The 23,043-nt window shown below is 42.1% G+C and overlaps 1 protein-coding gene across 1 annotated transcript in view; it reads left to right on the top strand.

The window, feature by feature from the left end:
* GLI3 (GLI family zinc finger 3) overlaps nt 1-23,043 on the top strand; it is a 208,799-nt gene that overhangs the window by 60,339 nt on the left and 125,417 nt on the right. The window contains exon 3 of the mRNA XM_074843243.1: nt 6,386-6,628. Within this exon, the coding sequence (XP_074699344.1) occupies nt 6,386-6,628 (243 nt within the window). The remainder of the gene's footprint in view (nt 1-6,385; nt 6,629-23,043) is intronic.

Here is a 23,043-nt window from a genome sequence, read left to right on the forward strand (position 1 = left end):
AGTTTTGTCTCCTGCAGGTCGGTGGGAGCTCTGCCATTGACCCAGAGGAGCGCAGGATCAGGCTCTGTTTCGAAAGTCATAGAAACTGTATTGATGCACTGTGTTCTGGCTTCCTCTGTTCTTTCAAAAACAGGACTGAATTGAGTTGTGCTGTAGATGCAGCAAGAATGAATGTATGTGTCATTTGTGGAAAACAACAAGGGGGTGGGGGGTATTGTGTAGATATTGTTGGGATTGGGTCTGCTTTCTGCCTTGTTGATAAATCCTTTTTCTTCCAGTGAAAGTTAAAGATGACAAACAAGAATATAACAGGTTTTCTCAAAACAAACAAAAAACCCCAGAGAAAAGAGATGTGTATTCATATTCCAAAGGTCACAAATCAGTTCCTGGAAAATACTATACATATGGTAATGGGAAAATAACTAAGCTGAAAATCCATTACAAATGGAAATAAAAATCTATACATTTTCAGTGGTGAGCTCAGATAATGTATGCTATTTATAAGCACAAAAGTCTTGTATAAGGTATGCTTAAGCACTGTAAATAAAGTGAGTACTGTACTTGTTATCTAACAGATTTTGTAGCCTCTCGTATGGTTGGAGTCTATTTTTAAAACCATTTATGAGCATTGTGCTTCATATCTGTGTTAGTATTTCCAGAGCATGTACTTCATGTGCAGTTGCTCCAAACGCAGGAAAATAACAAACTTGGGACCAAGAGTGCCTAATTTAAACTACCGTACCCACCCAAACCAAAACTTTGGTTACAACACACACTGTTTTTAAAGGCAGGCACAGTCCTACAGATGTATTTCCTCCTGCTTTCCTCTTAAGGTGGTCAGAGAGTAGCGATCAGCATGTGTATCCATGAAGGCACAGATGCACATGTCCTAACGAGCCTGGCAATTGCTCTATTGCATCACTTCAAGTAAGAAAATACCAAGTCTCAAAAACTTAGACCTTTTAAACGTGAGGGGAAACTGCTTTCTTACTTAGGTATCTATTCTATTAAGAATCGAAGTAGTCAATCTTTTTTACATTCCATCTCCCCCACCTTCCTTCTGTCTCACAGCAACCTAAAATGCTACTTTTCTGGGAAAGACTGATATTCTGACTTCAGTTTTGTAATTTAATGATGGAGAGTTTCCTTAGTAAACCAAATTTAGAGTACTAGAATGCTTATCTTATATCCAGACCTTGAACATAAAAGGCATTTTATACCAGCAATTGTTCATTTAATGAGCAATTGCAGAGTGCAGGACGGTTAAGGGATTGAGCTATATGCACCATTATTGCAAGAAGTATTCTGAAATACCAGAAATAGGACGTAAGCTCTGATCAGGGGGACTGTGAGCACAATTACCTTCTTTTCAAATCCTTCTGTGACACTGCGGGAGGAAAAAGGACTTTGAAACTTGAAAGGAAAGAGCTTGCTTTCAACCTCAAAAGCTAGGAGGAAAGGGCTCTGAAATTTGCTCAGTATTCCCAATTCACCATTAGCCTGTTTCTTCCTTTAGCCTCAAGGCATTCTCCGCTTTTTGAAAAGATGTTAAGAAATTCAGTCACAATAGAGAGCCTAGTTTTGAACATGTTTCACTCGGTCCATTGAGGTCTGGTCTTCAGCCTTTGTGTGGGGTGAATTGAGCTGAGCAGCAAGCTGGTTGGGGAGAGGTGAATGAGCAGTCTCTGTGCAGTCACAAATTCTGGCAAAGAAAAGATTACCCTTTCCTTTATTTTACAATATGCATTCCTGTACAATCCTGCTAGTGGCAATATGCGGAGCCGAGCTTGTGCTTAGGTCAATATGGAGCACTTGGTTTATAGCAACTCTTGTTAAGTTTGTCTTGTAATTGAAGCTGCTGTTGACCTTGCTTGGAGACCATTTGTAAAACCGTTTATTTAGCATAAACTGAAATAATAAACCCTCCTTCTCTTAGGCCGATTGTGATAGGGTGACATTAGTTTGATTTAATGATTAGCCGCCTGACCCCTCAGCTAGAGAGAGCCGCTTGAATAGGGAGAGTTCACTAGGAAGCACACAGGAAGAATACTAATGAGCTTGTTAAATTTAGCATGGCACCAACCACTTTTAATTCCTCTAATGGGAGAAGCACTGCCTCTGAGAGAGAGGGAGGGAGACGGGGCGGGGGGGATGGGGGGGGAAGGGAGAGAGAGGAAAAGAGAGGGAGGAATGCCCACATCCCGGTAGCCAGAGAATTTTGGTCAAGAGAAGAGCTTGGAGGGAGCGTCAGCCAGGGTCTCTTGGACTGAGTTGTAAGTACCTTGTCTCTTCTCTTACCCAGCCGAAGTGCATCGGCAGGTTGCTCATGAGACAGTAATGCTCTCTCTGCAAGTTGCATGCAGAAATGTGGTAATGAAACTTAATACATAAACAGGTTTAACTGGGCTGGTGTTGTCTTGTTTAAGCAGAGGTCTCTCTGAAGTGTGTTGAGGCTGATTTTTATTGTAGTGTATCAATAGATTTCAACTTTTTTTAGTTGCTGACTTTAAGAGGTTTAAAGTAAAAAAGCTTGTACTTTGTATTGGTCTACAATAAAAAAAGAACAAAAAAAGTTCAACAGGTAAAAAAAGTTTAATGGATTTTTGCATTAGGTTTTGGTTTGTCCTGATTTTTAATTTTCTGCGTAAATTAGCTGAGCAATTAAAAGTGTGTTTATGCAGGCATGCTGTCCAGTGTGAGTTTTTTTGAAAAAGCTTGTTGATTAAATGAGATGCTCCTTGGTGCTCAGCACTTCTAACAGAAACTGCTTCTGGTCAGGATAGCAGGACTAAATTGAGTATTTCTCAGGGGATGGGAGAATCTTGGATTAATGCGATTGTTCCAGGATGGGCACTTGTAACATGTGTCTCTGGCTACTGGCTTGTTAAGACAGAGTAGGGTATACCTGAAGAAAGAGAAGTTTATGCAGATTACTCTTGGGGCCTGATTACTTTTTTCTTTTTTCTTATTTAACCCCTCTCTCTTACACCTGCAAAAGGTAGGATGAATTATGCTGCAGTCAGTGGAGTCCCACCAGTGGGAAGCACGTACCAATGAGGGAGGATCAGTCCCTTTAACTTTGGCATTTGTCTCTCTGCAAGGTTTTAGTAAATTGAATGTTTCTTTTGACCCTAAAGCTGGCCACTTCTAAAATGTGAGAAGAGCAGTAACAGTTGTCCTGTATTTGGCTGTAAACCCCTTTGGCAGATGCTGCTGGAGAAGTGGGCTGTTTGCTTACATTTTTGCTATAGACTCCCACTTGTTGCCATGGTGGACAGTATGTTTCTGTCAATAATTTGGCCTGGCGCGGCTTGCCCGCACTTACTCTTAAAACTATTGAACGATTCAGCTGAAACAGAACAAGATTAGACAGCTTTCCGCCTTTTGGCACACTGGAGTGGCTCGCCTGCCGTTGCGAGAGTCGGTAGCGTTACTGCAAGAGGAGTTTCCCGCTCGGCGCCCGGGGAGCTCCTGCAAACCGCTCGCCTGTTCGTGTCCTGGAGCGCGGGTGCTGTCAAGTTTCTCATCTGCCCCCTATCAAAAGCAGCTCAGTGGTGCAGAGCGTGAAGTAAACGCTTAGCAAGATGTTTGGCTGCTGAATATGCCTTATTATTGCAAAAATGCCATCATGTTTACTTAAAAAAAAAAATACTTCTGGGGGAATTTTTATATGGCAGACAACGTACGGAAATGTTTGACTTCTAACAGCACGCGGCAGTAATTTCATAATGGGAAGAGAGGTGGTTGATGCAGAAGGAAAAATACTGCTTTTTTGTTTTCTTTTTTTCCTCGAGGAACCCAAAAAAAAAGAGGAAAGCTTATTAAAGCAAAACACATTTTTCCTTTAGTTTCAAAGTTACTGAAAGTAGGTTTTGAATTTCATTCAGCAATTTGGAAAATCAGCTTGTTCCATAGCAGTTGCTAGTACCTTGATTCATGACACATGCATGTTTTGAGAAGGAAAGAATAAAAGTGGAGCCTGCAGAGAGACGTCAGCTTCTTGTTGTATCCCAGGATGGCATTTTTAACAAATATTATCTTTATATGGAAGAGTAAAAGAATTGAAATCATATCTGATCCTCGGATTGATTATACAGCCCCACAAATCACTCCAGCTTGCTTCTTTCCATGCTGAGGTAGCACAGGTTAGCTTGCTCTTCTTAAGGGTCTGTCAGGATTTCAAATGGAGTGTAATCCCCTATTTTTACAAGAGTTTACATCTCATCAGTGAAAGTTCACTCTAGGTTGAAATTTAACATAAAAGACTTCAGCTAGAGAGAAATGTGATGGAAAATATGACTTTGGGGTGATATATTTTTTTATTTTTTAGTTATACAAGCAGCTTTCTAAAAACCTCATATAAGTTTTAAAGTTTTAGACTCCCTTTTGCAGTTCTCTAACTAAAACCAGCTTTGGTGTAAAAAGTTGAAACCTTAAACCCTGCTAATCCAGAGCAGGGACTGGTGCCTGTGCATATTAATAAAAAGTAGAAAAGGGCAAAGGGTTTAAACTCTGCAGTGTTGTTGTCCGTTTCTATTAACTCTTTCTTCTCAGTCCCAACCCTGGAAATGCTCTGTATGGAGAATTACTGCTGGCTGTAAAAAGAATTCAGTCCCTGGAAGATGCTGATAAGTCAGCAGACCCCGGTTGCTGTAATACTTGGAGATAGAAAAATAATTAAGCGCTCAATAGGCTATGCTGCTGGGTTTTCTTGTTGTTGCTGCTTGGAAGGAGAGGGGGCAGGGAGAAGCCTAGAGAGCACCCCATTCAAAGTACTGGTGTAGCTATTTTATGCATATAATGGCCAAAATTCAGATCCAGGTATGTATACGTATGTATGGCGCCTGTTTCTAATCTAGTTCATATGAAGGCAAATAGGTTGAGTTTTGCTGGTGCCAGGCTTGGTGAAAGTAGTCTCTTGGTGACTTGCTGGCTGGTGCTTTCGCTGTGTGAATGAATACACTCGGGCAAGGTACCAGTAAAAATTTAGCCCTGACAAATCTCTGACAACTGAGGTGCAATCTTGACACTGTTGTCAATGATCCTTCCTTGCATGTGGGTTGTAGAGTAAGTGTACCTCAGTTTTATTTCCTAGGGGTGTTTTAATTTCCTTTCTAGTTACCTTTTTTGTGCCTGGTGTTTAATAATCTGAAGTTCTTCATGTTCTGCTAGAACTGCTGAGCAACTTTTGAAGCTAAGCATATTTATCAGTACCTCTTCAAGATGTACTGGTGTACAGCCACGCGTGCAGCATGGCTGATTGAACAAGGCTGTACCTGGAGCATGGATATTGGCCAAGGATTACAGCCAGCAATGGTGCTTGTTTAGATAAATGTCTTTGTATTTTAAAGCAATAATGCCATGTAAGGAGAACATTTACAGTAGAGACCTGTGTAACTAACAAAACCCCTCCACCACATGTCCCGTGTGAAACATACCTGGGAACATGCATCTGGCTTTTGAGGAATGGAACCGTTAGGCCTGGTTTTTGAAGGGTGCACGTGGTCCCTGGGGGTTAAAATTCGCAAGGGAGCAGAGGGTTGGTTCAGCACCCGGTCCTAGGGCTGCCTGCAAGGGAGGCTGGTGGAGCTGTTGTCAGGAGGCCCTTGTCCCCTCACAAGTGGTACCACAGGCCTAGAGGTGTACTCCAGACTAGGGCTTGGGTTTGACCCTCCTAATGTACTTTCTTTTTCCCCTTGTTCATTAAGAATTTGTGGGTTTCTCTGTGTGGATATGGGGAAAAAGAAGGAGGGGAAGCGTGCTCCACCACCCTGCACACACATCCGTGCGGTGACACTGTTAGAGCGGGTGGCCTCACTTGTGCCTGCCTGGTGCTGCTGGTGCTCTATCTTGAGCAATTTTGCCCATTTTTTTGTTGCCCACCTTACTTCTGATGGCTAATGACCTTCCTGCAAGGCTCCAGCCTCTCACACAAGCAAACCTCCAGGGACTGGAGCCAGGCTGCAGAGCAGCAGTGGGTGGCTAGGTTTGATTTAGGCCCAGCCAGCGGGGTTCATCTTCTCCTCTTTGTGACAAATTGTTTTTTGCCTCCCCATCAGGCAGCCCAAACTCCCAGTCTCCTTGTCCCAGAGGCAAGAAAACAGCAAGCCTGTGTCTGTTCTCACAGGATTGATAGCCCTGCCGGTAGGAGCATCGGCGCATGGGTGACTATGATCTACCGCTCGGCAGCTGCCCGCTCCGAACGGTCGGGCTTCCCCAGACCATCTCTCATAGCCACGCATACACCTACTGTCACAAACTTACACCGTGAGGAGGAGGGCGGGGGGGAGAACTTTTCTTTATTGTGTTTGCTATAAATGGGCTAAAAGTGTGTGTCTCTCTTTCTCTTTCCCTTCTCTCTTTCTTCTCCCTCGTTTTTTTGCAGAGGATGAAAGTCCTGGGCAGACCTATCACAGAGAGAGAAGGAACGCGATCACAATGCAGCCGCAGGGTGGGCAAGGCCTCGGCAAGATCAGTGAAGAGCCTTCCACGTCGAGCGAGGAAAGGGCCTCATTAATCAAGAAGGAGATCCATGGATCTATATCGCACCTTCCCGAACCTTCTGTACCTTACCGCGGGACGCTCTTTACCATGGACCCCCGAAACGGTTACATGGACCCTCATTACCGTGAGTATCTACTGCCGGTTCATTTTGGGATGCAAACTTGGAAGGCTGTCAAGGCTGTCAAATTTAATGCAGTTTTATTTGTTGCCTTGCATCGTCCCCAGGGAGAACTGCTTTGTCTGGTGGGGGGTGGTTTGAGGGAATACAACCTTTCTTTCTGAAGTTAAAAACCAGGGGGCAGATGCACTGCAGCTCAAAATTATCACAGGCCTCTGCAAAGCAACTTCCACAGGACATCTCATCTGTTGCTAATCCTCCTCAGCTGTCCAGGGTTGCATTTGCTCCACCTTCTTAATACATGAAGAAAAAAGCCTCATTAAAGAAAGCACAGAAGGAAAATGAAACAGGCCTTAAAATCCCTCTTTCAAAACACTGTTAAAGTATGGTATTAAGAGGAGGAAGGACCGTGCCTTATACAATGAGAATTTTGGGGTGAGGGGGGTGGCGGGGGTGGGTGTGTGTGGATTGGAAGGTATATTACTGTGTTTTGGGGGTTTTTGCTTTGTTTTGGAGGTTTTTTAGGGATTCATGTGTGTGTTTGAGTATGCAGGCTGATGGAGTGGTTTTGCAATTTTCTTTCCCAGCTACAGTTCCCTGAAGTTGGGGGGCGGGGAGGGGTAGGGGGGAGAAGGCAAATGGTTTCAACTTCTGAATTCCTGCTCAGGCATTAATAAAAAAGTAAGAAATTAACTGACACTTGAACACAGATGTGGAATGGATTTCTCCACAGGCAAAATATGAGAGAGTTAAGCAATTTTTTTCATCTGCTTCTAGTTTACAAAAAAAGAAAGAGGGGGAAAAAAAACATTTAGTTGTGTAGTAATGAAGTACATCTTGAGGTGTCAAGGCTTGTGCCTTTTGATTATAGATTTATCACCCAGTCAGGATACAGATTTGCCATTTAACCTTCCAGTCTCCAGTTCCAGATGATAGGCTTAAGACCCACAAAGAGGGGCCAGTCTGTTTTGGGTTTTTTTTCCACATCATTCAGAAATTTTAGTGTTTTAAGGCAAAAGGTCATTAGCCAGACGACTGATTAGTGAGGACAGCTGATTAGTGCATGTTTTTTTGCTAAAGAAAGTGCCAGGGATAAAAGCTAATTTTATCCCTTCATTAGTTGGGCTAGCAGCAAAGGGGAATGTTCACTCATCAGGGTGCAGATCAAAGTATGTCTCACACAACCTTAAGTCTCACCAACCTCCTTTTTTTTTTTTAAAAAAAAAAAAGCCTGATTGTTAATAAGGATTGGAGGTATTATAAGAAAATGAACGCTTGTTGTCTTTATAGTTTAGATCAGTATTTAGGGGAAAAGTTTGTAGTTAAGCTTTTGAGCTCTCTTCCAGTGTAGGCAGTCGGTTTCTGTACACCCTCTTCCTCCTCTCTCGCACAGCCCCGCTCAAACCCTCTGGGGGAGTTACTCATCTTTCTGCTGAGGAGGATGTGCTGCAGCACACCAGTGGCAGACTCGTCTGCCAGAGAGGCGTGAATGTGCAGAGCAAACAACTGCTCACGAGCAGCAGCGTGTAGAAATAATAGCTTGTGGGTTGGAGACACTATTCGTAACTTATGGTTTGTTAATGCAACCCCCAAATTTTTTGACCGTCTGACCAGCTGCAAGCTCACACCTTAAATCTAGTTCAAAGTGTTATTGATACTACTGAAGATTCAAATGGGAGAAAATGGGACAGCTGGTCAGAATGAGTCTGAGTGGTTCGCATTTGTTTTATTTTATTTTATTGAATTTGCCTTTTGACAAGAGTTCTCAAGGTTTAGTGAAGCTACTATGTCTGCATTGTGGCCAGTAACGCTAGCTAGTTAGGATGTGTGGGCTACTGGAAAAACATTGATGTCAGAAGTTGAGAGAACAGCAGAAGTTACCCAGCATATAACAGTAGAGGAACAGGACTTGAGTTAATTTTGAATGAGCAACGTGATCTTAAAGCAGAGTCAAAGTCAGAAGACATCAGATGGGCAGACCTGCTTCACCACTGCTACAGCGAGTCGTACATTTGTACTCACTGATTTATAAAATCCCTCAAGCTATTAATGTCATATAAAGAGCCATCATGCTTTTATTTACCTTTAATAAACGTGATACAGAAGGACAACTAAAGAGACAAATGTCTAGTTAGATTTATAGGAAAGCAGACAGGCTTACTGAAACTTTCATAGTAGTTGTATCATTTATATGTCAGACATGCTTTCATCAAAGTGGTGACTGTATTCAGGCTGACACTTACAGTGGTCCATATGAAGAAGGCTAAATAATGTAAACATACCCCAGTCCAAATGTAGCAACAGGTGAAGAACCAGCAAGGCTATCATTCCCTTCCCTTAGTTTCTTAGCAGTTTTTTCTGGGCATATGGATAGAAAATGCTGTTTTAATTCAACATAGCTGGGTATGTAAACACTCACAGTAATTCCTTAGTTTCCCTGTGGTTGGAAAATACAGACTTTTCAAGATGCCTAATTTGTGCTTCTATTTATACCCACTTTGTATTTAAAAGTGTGGGCAGGCTTCCTGTAACACAGGAAAAGGGAAAATAATTTTTTTGAAGGACATCTGTATATTTTTATGGCAAGAAAAGAAAAAGAACATTTAAGTCAATTGTGTGTGGAACGCATGTCCCCTCCAGGAGCTGCAGTTATTAGAAACAACTTGAATGCTTTGCATTTCTACGTGTAAATATGCGTGTCTCTGTGTATGTGCGTTGCAGGCCTTTTTGTTGGTATAATTTTTTTCCTAATTAAAATGACTGATGTTGTAAATGTTGGAAATAATAGTTACCATATATGTGGAATAAATACCTCATTGAGGGGGAGTTTGCTCTCCTGCAGAGTGTGGGTGGGGATAATGGTTGTGTTTCAAGTGGACCGGCTTTTCAAACAGCTGGGATGAAACGTGCTATGGAGCTGGCGGCCCTTCTACACTGCCAGAGCCCCTCAACCATTTAGCAACAGAGAATGAGAGAGCGGCCTCGTGCTCAGCTTGCAGCCCTCTATCCTCCAAGAGATAAAAGGGAAAACATACAGGCCTAAACCAGAAATTTCTGTTTTCTGGCGCTTTTTTTGTGATGAATTTCTTAACCACAAAGTGTGGGGGGTTTGGTTTTGGTTTTTTAACTTCTTAAAGCTTTTTTTCTTTTTAAAAGCTTTAGGGCAGATGACAAAAATGCTGGAGTTTCCTTTCATGGATTGCACCTTTTTTTTGAGGAGAGCAGGGTTGCTGAGCATAATCGCAGTGTTTCTTAAATGAATTTAAAACCCTGTGTTCTCAAACACTGATTGCAGTGGTAGCTGGAGCCCCTTGTTAATGTAAATTCTGTCTCTAGAGGTGGGGCTGAGGCAGGGGAGGTGGGGATAGCAACTCCCCTTTGTTATTCTCTTCCCCAAATCTAATTCCCACGCAGATTTATGGTAGTGCTAAGACTGCCTGTCTCACAAGTCATTCCTCATGGAAAAAATGAATCATTCCTGATGTAAACACTTTGATTTAAAACATACTGCTGGTATTCTTCTCTTGGTTTCACAGCTCATCTGAAAGAATTGTTAGTACCTAATTAGTAAAGCCTGAAGAATTGTCTTAAGTAAAAAGGAGTGACAGTTCAGTTGGCTCTGATCTAAAAATCTGTATATACAGGAATGGCCCTGGCAGGGATTCTCCTTCTGGTACATCCCTTCATCTCGAAGAGGTTGCACTGAATGTAGCTGAAAGCAGGAACTCACTTCTTTTTCTCCCCCCCCTCCCCTTACCAGGGATTTATTCTGCTGGTTTTGAAGCTTCGGTATCTATCTGGGGAAGTGGAACTGCTTATTGCACATTTCATAGGATTAACCCTCCAAACGTATTGATTGCCCTCAGTTCCCACTGACTGTGCCTGGACTTGTGCTTTGTAAGGATTGGGCCCCACATAACTGCCCGGGTTAGATTACCCAGTGTTAGTGTCCTCTCAAAATCAATTTGCGCCATGAACAAAAGACCACAGCAAGGAAAATACAGTGCTGGTTCACGAGGTGCACTTGTTCATTTACTGCATTTTAATTTCTATTGACAAGAATTCCCCTTCCTTCATCTCCCCATAGAAGAAGAAAAAGGAGGGAGGAAAAAAAAGGAAATTAGATTTTCTTTCTGGAAATGCAAACTGGTAACTGGAAACACTGCCTTAAAATGCAACAATTAAAGCAATGACTTTTCATGGCAATGTGGCTTGAACCATGATGGCCAGCTATGTGCAGTGCATTGGACAGTGAGAGCAGTCTGAGTTGCCACCAGCAGAGGAACTCATGGAAGGGGGTCCCCATTTGCTTTGTAGAGGGGGGAGCCACTGGCCTCTCCTGTTGTCTCCCTGGCACATTTTCAAACTCTGGAGGGACAACCGAGGCACTTTTTGGATAGTCCCAAAGCGGGCACTTTTCTTAACTCACCGCTAGCTTCACAGCATCACTGAGTGGCAGGAGACTGGGACAGCTTTTTATGGAGGGCTTCCCCCCAGCCTTGTTGGAGAGCAGTCAGAGAGTGTCAGTGAGGAATCCTTGTAGAGATTTAGGGCCAGGGTCTTTAAAGATGTTTAGGGGCTCTTCAATTTCAAAGTGAGCTTGGCCTCTTAAATACCTCTGAAAATCTGGGTCCTACTTCTTCAGCTCTTTCTGCAGCATTTTGCAGGGGAGGGGCTTAAGTGCTCTAATAACAAAACTCTCCACTGACAGTGATTTATGGGGTGGTTTCCAAATGTTGTCAAGGAGAGTAGTTGAAAAAAGTAAAATCTAAAGCTTTTAATAAAACTCACAGGAAAAAAAGCCTTTAGTATAAAAGTGAATGTCAGATTACTGGTGTCAGGTGAGAAACTGAAATGGTGGTCTTTAAGAAAATTACCATGCTTGCAAAAATGTTTTGGGGATAAAAATCTAAAATGTAGTAGTATCTTTCAATAGGCTCCAACAAAAAATGTTACTGCTCTCAAAATCAAACTTAAGAGTTAGAGGCAACTTCAGTTTGAAATTTAGAAAGGTGCTGCAGACCTTGAAAGCTTAACAGCAGCTTATAAATGGAAATATATTCTCCAAGATGCCTCCCAAACCTCCTGGGTTGTGTTTGGGAAGTTCTGCTCGTTACAGGTACTCCTGCCCACTTCTCTGGAGCCTGTCTGTGGAATAAGCAGGGACTTTTGAGAGCCCTGGAGTTGCTGTCCCTGCGTGATGCTCTCATTTGGAAGTAACAATTGCACCCATAGATTTACAGCTAGAAGTGGCACACAGAGATGTCCTTTCTTCTACTGGATTGTTTCTGTGTTCAGCGTGAGACAGACTGCAGAACTGCTAATATCTGAAAGGCATTGAAATGTAATGTGGTTGAGAAGCTGAAAGGTGATCTTTCAGGGTTTTTTTTGCTTTAAGTTTAGGTGAATACACATCTTTGAATATTGACTTTTTCTTGTCATTACCAGTAGTATTAATTTCATCTGGAAACTATAGGCCATGATATGGAAAGAGGTGATCCTGTTTGTGTGGAGGGTAGAATAGGATATTTGAGATCTCTTATGGCCCTATAATTGTTGGATTTCAAAATTTTTAAAATGGCCTGAGGATCACATTTTAAAAAAAATTCCTCTATGGCACCTAAGAGAATTTACCTGCCAGGCACTACCGGGTATGGAACCTTCTGAGAAGCAGACGGGTTCTGTCAGTCTCTCTTTTTTGGTCTATTCGAGTGTATGTAAGCTGTGGGGTGAGGGTTTTTGTGGTTTGTTTGGTGGTTGGTTTTTTTTAAGGAATAGGGAAGATAAAGACAGAGGACTGATGCAAAAACACCTCTTTCACAGATTTGATTTGGTTTGTCAGCTAAAGCTTTTTTAGATGCTTTAGAGTGTGTATTTGTTGTATACTGTCTTCATGGAAGGAGACAGAATACATTGCTCGGAGCCATAGAATCATAGTTAAGAACTCTTGGGAAAAAAAGCCAAGAAATAATGTAATCCATCTCTTTATCCTCAAGGCAGATCAGCTGTCCCTAGATCAGGAGAGAATGAAAAGCTTTTCCAGAGTTGCTGTGTCCCTTGATACATGGACATTTCTATCTTTAAGAGCCTTGTGACAATATCTGTAGAGGGTTTGGACTGATCTTGTGTCCCTACATGGTAACTTCTGTAGCATCAGCAGCTGGAAGGTGGGGAAAAAAATTTAGAAGCCATAAAAGTCTGAGTTGAAAAGTTTTGATGAAGTTTCCTCTTGCCTCCTGGAGATCTGCTAGCATGCAGGAGATATGTTACTTCCCATTGCTGTGTTCTCTGAAAAAAAACCCAAACTGCAAAACCGTCCAAAAACCCCCCAAAGCCCCAAACGCCCCAGCCTGATGTATAGCTGTTGTGCTCATTACTGCCATTTGCACGGGCAAGATTTTCTCTTTTTAGTAGTTATCAGAGTGATCTTTGTGCTGTTGTTGAGACTGTAGTGCAAGGGGTTAGCCAAGTATGACAAGTATGTAGAGAACTAGTGGCCAAAGGAAGATAAGCATCATTTTTTGCAAATTTTGAATCATCCCATTATCCCTGAGGTTGCTGTGAGTCAGCTTTTTGAGTGCTTTGCCCTGCAAGCATTTCTTGGCCAAGGGGACATGGTTTGAAAAGCAGCCACTTTGACTTGGCTGCTTAGAGTTTTTAAAAAGGTTAGCCAGAACTTGGCCTCACCCAGCTTTTGGTGTCAGATGTGTAACCTGTTATCTGTAAGGATCTCTGTGGCTGCAACAACTCAAGTCATTGTGGCAAAGCATGGGGAACACGTGAACCACATGCTGGTTCAGTGATCATGATTTCCATCAAGAACTGACGCAGATTCTCCTGAGCTGGTGAGTACAAGCCAGGCACTTAACCACTGTGTGCAGTCCTTTACACTGCCAGGGAGATGGTTCTCTTGCATTGGTGGCCCTCCATCTGGTCAACACAATAGAGGGAATTCAGTTGCCTAAGCAGAGGTTTCAAGTGCCATTTTCATGCCTCAGAGGATCCCAGTTGGTCTGTCAGCTACCCTGGGAAGACTGGTCTTCATAGCCTGTGTCATATCTGTTAACTCTGTATGAACGTCTCGGATACCTTAGGGGTCTAAGATGGCACTATGTGTCTGTGTTTAGTCAGCTGAATCCTCGTCAGTGTTGTAACCGGGAGTTTAAATCAGTGTGTCCAAATGTAGAAAATAAACATTTAAGTTCAGTTCTTCTTTGACCCCATCTCTGCTGCCATCATCCAGTTCTTGTGAAGAAATCTGTGGCAATAATTGGATTGCAGGGTAGCCAGTGCCTACAGGGTGCTTCTCTTTCGTGGTTCCCTTGTGTGAATTTTCTTGCTTCCTGGGTGCTTGTCACCGAGATCTGGATGTGCACTATCCTTCCTTGCTGCTGTCCTTGGGGCCAGGGGGAAACCCAAAAGTGTGGGCGCTGAAGGGGAGGGTGTTGTGTCCCAGAGGATGCCTCGGGCTGGGCAGGGAGGGTAACGGACAGTGTGGGAGCACCATGGGCCCACTCTCCCTGGCACGGACGTGTCAAGGGATGTTTTGAAAGGCAGCGTTATTCCTGTTGACAAGGTGCAGTTTCAGGATTGTCCCGTGGAAGTCTCTCAGCACCAGCTTTGGCCTCCTGTTGGGAGTCCAGGGTTGAACAGGCCTTTACTTCTAAGACCATTTAAATGCTTTGGTTGCTGAACCATTTTCAGGATCACTAGCGGATACAGCTTTATCCCTATTGATTGAACTCAGTACTTAGGAGGAGAGCCTCTTAGCCATAGCTTCTTCTTCCTTTTATTATTATTATTCCTAGCAACCCAATTAGCTTCCTCTTAGCCTGGCTCTTGGGTAGTTTACACAGTACACTCTAAACTGTTACTAAAACACTGCTCAAATTTACTTATAACTGAGGCTCTTGAGCTTGCTCAGTGGGTCACATCTGAGTTTGGAGATCATGTCAGGAACGCTTCCCCTTTCAGTCAGTGTTACATAGGTTACCTTTTTCATTTGTGATCATACCACTTACAGCCGAGGCAACCACCAGTGTGGGGAACCAGTGCTGCACTGATATCACTGTACTGGTAGCTGTGTTTTAAAGTGTACAGCTGCTGTATTGCTGTGTGGTCATTGGCATGTGTGGTGGTGGTTGGTACACAGCAGCAGGAAAGGCAGTACGTGCATGGAAGTCTTTGCATGTATAGGTTTGTACATTGTCTTCATACTTAAAAATAAGAGTAATCACTTAAAAAAAAAAAGGCAAAAGAATGTTTTGTATTGTCTTTCAGAATTTGTCTTGCTGAGTTTTTGGAGTTCAGCGCAGAGAGCTTGCCAGATAACAGAATTGGTTTCTAATCTAAATTATGCGTGTTTCCTGCTTCACACTGAATAAGGTAGCAGAGAGGGTCCCCCATTGTTCATTCTGGTTTCCCTTTCACATTTCAGTGCTGCCCCAAGCCATCGTTTTTCCCAAACAGCCGAACGGCGCTGATCCAGAACCCAATGAATTCAATGAATCAACAGCTGCTGGCTTCAGTGAACTTTGTAATAATCCCCAGTTGCCTTATATTCTACCCTTTCATCTTACCTGCTCCCATGCTAGTTATGATTTAAAATTACAATTCCCAAGGATCCATGTTACCATTTCGCAAATGAAGAGCTGAACGTTGTTATTCCTCTATCTACAGTCCCCTGTTGAAGTAGCTTATGGTAACAAGCCAAAAGTAATGGCATATGACATACTTTCAAATAAACGGCTGATGATGGTAACAGCTGAGTGTAACACCAGACCAAGTGTTGAAGCAAATAACTAATGAGGTAGAATGTGTTGAAATAAATTTCATTCCAGCATGTCACACTCCTTAGTGTAAAAAGGTACTGCATTTGATTTGTATGTTTTTTCACCAACCTGCCTACAGATAGAACTGTTGAAAGCCTCCAGCTTTGGCCTTGACCTCTGTTAGATGTCGTGGTTGAAATGAAATTGGGTTATTTGGGTGAATAAGGTTTGTTGGATCAAGGCCCGTGTTATGTATAAACGGTGGTTGCTCACTTTACTGGGATGGACCAGCATGGTACGGTGATAGGAAGATGTTGGCACCAAAGCCATGTTTCATGCTGGATGCTATTTGAGTTGGCATCAACACCAGTGATCTACAGTGCTTTTAACAATAAAATTGGTGCCAGACATCAAGAACATTAATTGCTGCTATGATAGGAATGGAATTTTTTTTCTTTTTTAAATTAGAAGGGAGAAGAGGAGCACTAGTCATATATCACTGACTAATCACTGAGCTGCCCAGTACTTGGGATGTTTGATTTGGAAAGTCTGATGTATGGCCTGCTCATATATGCCCCTACTTTGCCTGAGACTGGCAGTGGCCATGGTCTATGTTTATTTTCACTCTTGCAGGTTTTCAGTTTTTCTTGATTTGTCAACTTGAGTACAGAAAATTTAAACAAGCTTATAGGCACATAAAGCCAACTGGAAGAAACCCCTTATAAATAAAGACCCAAAGGCCTGATCTGGCTTTGTCTGCTTCCATGGAAAAAATTACAAAACCTGAATGAAACCCAAAATGCTGGCCTGTGGAAGTGTTTTTGAGTTCTTGTGGGGAAATGGCACATGTCTTCAGAGACGGTAGTTATTTATCGTGTATGTCCCAGATTTAACACACATCCTACATTTAGTAGTGCCTTCCATCCTCTGCGCGTTGCAGACCAGAAAGGCAGGTGGAGGACATGGGCTGCTCTAGTGGTTCCTCGCACAGATGTTCGTTTTATGTGTGTACCGCTCTGAAAGGTGGTCTGTATGGGGAGGTTAAAGCATGCTGTGCCTCTGCATCCTGACCAGCCTCCCTCTCTGGGATTTTTTGGTAGACAGCCTGTGGGAGTGTTGCCTGTGTTGGGGTAACACGTGGCGCTTGCCTGGGCGTGCAGGGTCTTGCTGGACCAGAGGGCTCTAGGCCAGTTGCTGCTGAGGCCCAGCCTGAAGGCTGGCAAAGCACAAGGTTGCCATGCCCTATCTTAAGGGGGTGACCTCTGGGCTGCCTTTAAGAAATGATGTAGACATGGATACCGCTTGTTAAGCTGCACAAGGTATCGACAAAGCTGTCTGAGGAAGACAGTCATCTGATGCTGTGTGCTCTGCTGGCTGTTGAGAAGTGACTGTTGGATTTTCTTATGGGAGGCTGGTGCTAGCCTGACATTGCTCTGTGTTCCTGAAGCACAATACCTTCTTTTAGGAATTGTCATGTGGATGGGAAGAAGTCATCTTCAACTTCAAATTCCTTCTGAGCATGCCTCTAGGCCAGGTTAACTTGGCAACATGTGGCAATAGGTCTTGGCTCCAGAAAATGCTGTGGTCTGCTCAGAGTTTTCCGTGTAACGCCCTTTTTAATTAACATTCAGATCCTATATATTTGCTCCTTGTTTGCTTATCTGTGTGTAATCATGAGAGATCAAGTGTCCAGCTCGGCTGTTTGATGCAGAATCTCACCATTTATGTGGTTGGTTGAATTCTCCAGGCTGTGGTTTCCCAGCAAGCTTCAAAAGCAGAACGTGCTTTTTCTTTCCATCCAGCTGCATAATGCTTCCATGAGCCTCACCTAACTGCAACTAATGACACCCTCTTACTTTGTCAGTGACAGGGAACTGAGAGGGGCTGCTGGCAGCAACACCCTCTTCAGCCTATCTATACTTTGCTTCTTTTTCTGACAGTGCCATGCGCTTAGAAGAAAAGGACTTAAAAACTGGTCCAGAATCAACTGAGTGCAAGAGTGGGAAACCAGAGGTGGGAACTGTAGCAGCATTCCTCCTCAGCCTGGCCTTTTCAGGACCGTGGTCACTTGTATATTGTAGCTTGCAGCTCTCAGGATAAAATCTGATGACAAGTCCTTGAACCCATCTTCAGCTCTCTGCAACTTTGGGTGATACCTACTGTGGAAGCACATGTCACCAAGATGGTGGGAGCATGGTTGCCAGTGTATTTCTGTTTACAAACTGAAACCCTGACACGTGACATTCATGGTAAAGTCCTATCCCTTTGTGTGAGCTGGATGTATACTTTATGTCAGTGTATGCCTGCATCTCAAGTAGCAGAGTTGCTATTTTGTTTGAACTGGCCAACTCTTTGTTTTAACCTAGGATGAATTCAGCACCGTTACAGTATGCTGGACACTGGTATTATAGGATATTTGTGTGCAATATGGGATGCATGCATACACCACAGTAATTTGGTGTGTTCTCTGAGGTTTGTTGCTTCCTGGTTATTTTCCTGCTTATTTTTCATAATGTGATTTTTCATATACTTCTGTATTATGAACCTTTTTGTTTTTTAAGCTATCTCTGATATGCAGCTTTCATGTCTTGGCTCCCAGCAACGTTGAACCTCATTGTAAAGTCCCTTCGTGTAAAAGCCATCTAGTTATAACTCTCAAAAATAAGAGGCTTGTCTCCTGAGGACAGCTCCATATTGCGGGTGGAGTATAATCCTTAACATTGTTTTTTTGCTTTCAAATAGCTGGGGACAGTAAGTCAAGGAGTGAGAACTCCCTTTGTTTCATGTAGTGTGCGTTGCAGGGAAAGAATGTAACAGAGCAGAAAATGAAGAAAGACATAAAAGAATCTCAGCTCAAGGAGGTCAGATCCATCACAGGCTTAACGTTGCCTTCAAAGATGCCTGGGACAGGTGGCAGTTCAAGACAATCAGAGGAGAAGCATCCGCTAGCGCTGAGATAAGGGATTCTTGCAGAATCCTGCTATCTGGTCCCAGTTTGCTTTGATGTAACTCTGCTAGAGAAGACTTCTGGGAGCAGGCTACTGCTTCCCTCCGTGATAGGCTGCTGTTGTTCAGCCTTTTAAGGTCTCATTACAGTGGTCCTTGAGGATTAATCCTCTTTAAGGTTTACATGGGAATGGTTTTGTCTGAAGGCCCAGCCAGGGACCTTGGTACCACCTGTACAAAGCATTATTGCTTTCTTTCATTCTATTTTTTTTAAAGTGGCTCATATTTAACAGTATTTGACAGAAAGTAAAACCAAACATCTTGCCTTTTTTTGCTTCCCTCTTTGGCTATTACTGAGTTTTTGTTGAGCACAGCTTGAGCAGTCCTTTGCAGACACTGAACCATTAGCAGTAAATTGTACGCTTCCGGTTACTCTACTTAGCCTGCTGGTTTTGGCAGTCCTTCTTTTTCTTTTCTTCTTGTGCCCACCCCCCTTTCTCCTTCTTAAAGGAGGGGAGTGGTGATGTTTGGCTTCGGAATCAGAAATCATCCCATTGCCGGTTTATTCCCATCCCTGCACTAGTGGATTTTGCATTCATTCCATTCTGCTCAGGGAAGAGGGTTCAGGATACGGGAATGTCGTAAATTATCAGCATTAATTTATTAAAAAGACGCATCAGTACTTATAAGGATGTGTTTACGAAAAAAACATTTATTGCTTTCAAGAGGCAAGGCCTGCCCTTGCTGGAATGGCAGCAAGCAGAGTGCAGCAATGACGTGTGCAGGAATCATACCCGGGATTTGGTGACGCAATAGGAAGCAAGTGCCTTCCAGCTCCTCGACACATTCTGTTATTGGGACTGTTTCTGTGTAACTCTATTGTAGATCTGAGTCTTAGAGATGAGAAAAAAGGCATGCAGCCTTGATTCCAAGGAAAGGAACGTTTCTCTGAACTGGATTTTTTTTCCTTCAGTGTCATTCAGTATTTCCCTAATTGAACAAAGTGTTACAAAGCCATTTTGATACTACAACTTTAAGATGGTAGTTGAGGTGAAAGTAAGACAAAGGTTCATGTTGGATAAGTGAAAACAGTATCAGTGACCCTGACAGGTATAATTAAATTTACTGCTCTGAGGGTAATATATAGCTTAAGGGACTCATCTTTATCTTGCAGTAGAAGTTTAGCTCTTCTGAACCCATATTAAGCAGCTTGATGGTCCTAATTCAAATTACTATGAAAAGTGATAGCGTGTTTTATTTAAAAAAAACCCCTATTTCTACCTAGAAAACCCAGCACTAGCTGTAAGTTGAGTCCTTTTGGGGTAAAATAATGAGTTGTGTGTTGTTGCCTACACAGTACTTGGTCATTAGTTATGTAGTGATTTTACTTTATAAAAAAAAGCAAGCAAAAGAGCACCTTCACAAGCCTTCTGGGTAGTTTTTTGAGTGTTCTGTTTGGAAGTTATGTGGTGTGTTGAAAAGTATTCGTAATGGGTGTATAGCAGATTAGTTTTCTTTATATACTAAAGAAATTATTATAGGAAACCCTATAGCTAATGCTGGCTATATAAAACTGTATGGTGCCATTATTACCATAAATATGCCTGTGACCCTCATACACTTTTACATTTCCAAACGACACATAATTTAAGAGTAATGCACATATTTAATTTTTACTGTATTTGCAAAGACCATTAAATTCTGCCCATACGAATTTTTTCCCTAATAGCTAACTCTACAAGGGTGGGAGGATGGGAGAAGCAGAAACTAAGGAAAAAAAGATTAACTAAAATAAAGGTAATAAAATATGTCATGATGTGAGGTGCTGTAGATCCCTTCAAAAAGACCTGTCTTCTGAAGAAATACAGGCAAATTCTTGGCAACCTAACTTTATACACACAGACACACCTGTCTGATTTATATATACACATGCAATCAAGTGCTGTAGCCATCGTCTTGATGCATATATTGAATATATATAAATAGAATGACTTACTGTCTCTAAGATACAAATACTTTGAGTAATGTGATGTTAAATTTATGTCCCCTTCTTTAATTTCACATTAGAGTTAGTTGTCAGTAATTTAGACTTCTGTAGAACTGTTCTGAAGGTTGTTGTTACATTTCTGACTTAACGAAATACGTGGAATGTGTGATTTTTTTTCGCCTGATAACAAATGCATGAAAATTGCCAGTGCTAAGTATTTAATTGAATTTAATGGCTGTTTGTGTAATTTCAATGTAAGATGCCATTATAAAGCATCTTTGCAAACCAAAAGTCAACACCGCAGTTTAACAACAGTTCAGCACAGTTAAGTGTGTTTCAGGTGGAAAAATGTGCTTGGCTACACTGAGCCAGATTGTGACCTATTCTGTAGAAAGCCCTGGTTCCTTTCCCCTTTCATCCTAAACACAAGTGGTCTGGATGGGACAAAGGGGAGGCAGCTTGATGGGAATGTGATGCTGCAGTCCAAGGATTCAGCTGTGCAGCCTGCAGCGATGCAAGAAATGGGTAGGGTTGTCTTCTGGGCCCTGGGGCTGACTCCTGGGCTTGTCTTTACTCAGGCTCTAAGAAATAATGTCTCTTGGAGACAGGGAAGTAAAATGGCCAGCTCTTGCACTGTTTGTACATATACCATGGTAACATTTACTCATATTAGTATCAGTGTTTTCTAAATAACAGAAGTACCTAGTAATCAGTGGGGGTCAGCCATCCTGGGAGTTCAAATCATAAAGTTCAGCCATTCTTTCATTGTGAGAGGAAAACAGTATATGAAAATGAAAACCTGTTCTTTTTTTTCCTGCTGTGACATAAACGAAAAATATGGTACTTGATTTTGCTCAATAGAAAAACAAGCGTGGAAAATATAACTCCTGAAAAAGAAGTTTCCTGAAAGTTATAATTGGCTAAAAATAGGGTCTTGTCCTTATATAAATCTACTACAGTAGGGGCTACCCAAACCTCTCTCTCTCTCTCTAAGTATAAATATATAGATGTGTGTGTATATATATATATTTGTATTGCATATATTAAAAATTTCTTTGCAGCTTTGGGGCTTTATAGCTCTCATTAGACTAAAATTTTCCAATGGTAGTAAATTCTATATTTTGTATTAATAGCAGTAGAATCTTACCTTTTTTATTTAGGAAGGAACAAAATTGTAATTGAAATTGATCTCAGGCTAACAAGTGTGGAATGGACTAGGACTTGTTCAAAGTAAGTCTAATGATTGCACCAGATTGTCTTTATTTGCATTTAGAAAATGCTTATTAATCTGAAAGTAAAAAAAAAGCAACATAACGTGTGTGTGTGTATTAAGTACCTACATACATGCCATACATGAATGCTGGTGTTAACACGTATAAATTTCTTTCAGGAATGGCCATAGCAATGGTAGGTGCTAGCCCTGCAAGAAGAAATGTATACTCAAACAGTCTCTAAAATGCAATGTGATCTGTGAGAACTGTAGGTATTCACCTCAGTTAAATTGTTTCAGTGAATTTTAGTTGCCAGTTGTTGTGTTAAAACTCTGTTAATATGATTTGAATCTATAATAAGAGTTGGATTAGGAAAAAAAGCTGGATGGATTTCCCAATTGCTGTCCTCCAGAGTTTTTTAGGGATTCCTTGTGCACAACTCTTTCTTTGGTCTTCTCTTCCTATCAAGGTCATCCAAACTTTTTTCCTTATTTTCTGTGAAATCTTGTGCACATTCTCTTACCTTCCAAACTTAGTTTCATCCATGCTCGAATATCCACAGGATCATCCACTTTCCTAACCTCTCTGTATACTTTCTTCCTGGCCCCTGTCTCCCAAAGCTAGAGCCACATGGGATTTGCTTGTCTGCCTTCTGCTCATGCTGCAAGAAGAGAAAAATCTTCAAAACTGACCTGAGCTTACATGTCCTGCAAAGCTTTCCATCTTGGGAAAGGCAGTATAAGCGTAGCCAATAAGACATAGCAAGGACCTGAATACTGGGTGGCAGAGTAGCATCAAAGTGTCATTTAAGCAGCTTTGACAGAGTTTGGGCACTCAATAGGTGTCAGCTCAATTCCCCGGTATCTATCTGAGCACTGGCTGCAGCTTTGGAAGAACATACAGGTCTTGGATATAAGGTGGTAAACGGGTCTTCCTTGGTTTGGGTGGTACAGTATGAAATGGTGGGGTCTGGCCTTGGCTCTGTAGGTGGGCAAAGCTCATTCACCAAAGCTGAGGGTCTCATCCTGTAAAGCACACAGACTGATTTTGGACTTGTTAGGGATGAAACCCCTCCCCACCCCAAACAGCTGAAGGCTTGCAAGTATGTTCAGGATTAGATTTTATAATCTTCTAAAAACAGGAACACAGATGAAGTACTTCTAAAAATAGCTCAATTAGAAGTGATTCTTTTTTGATATTTTGGTCTATTGTCTGTTTTGTTGCTTCTTGGTACATACCCTATTTTTTACAAGATGTAATTTGGGGAGCAGGGGAAGGAAAGTAAATCTTTCCATCTGCTCAAGAAAGCAGTTTTCTAAGATAGTAAAGGGCTTGTTAAACATGATTCCTCATAAACAAAGTCAATATAGAGGAGCCAGTAGTGGATAATGTTTTCATCATTGACCCACATTATTTTTTCAAAAAATGAAACAAAACTCCAGGGGTTGATTAAGAGAGGCCCCATGTCATGTGTTCTGTATGAAGTGCTGTTTTTCTCTCAAAGCA

This window comes from Strix aluco, chromosome 1 (assembly GCF_031877795.1).
Source record: "Strix aluco isolate bStrAlu1 chromosome 1, bStrAlu1.hap1, whole genome shotgun sequence".
NCBI lineage: Eukaryota > Metazoa > Chordata > Aves > Strigiformes > Strigidae > Strix > Strix aluco.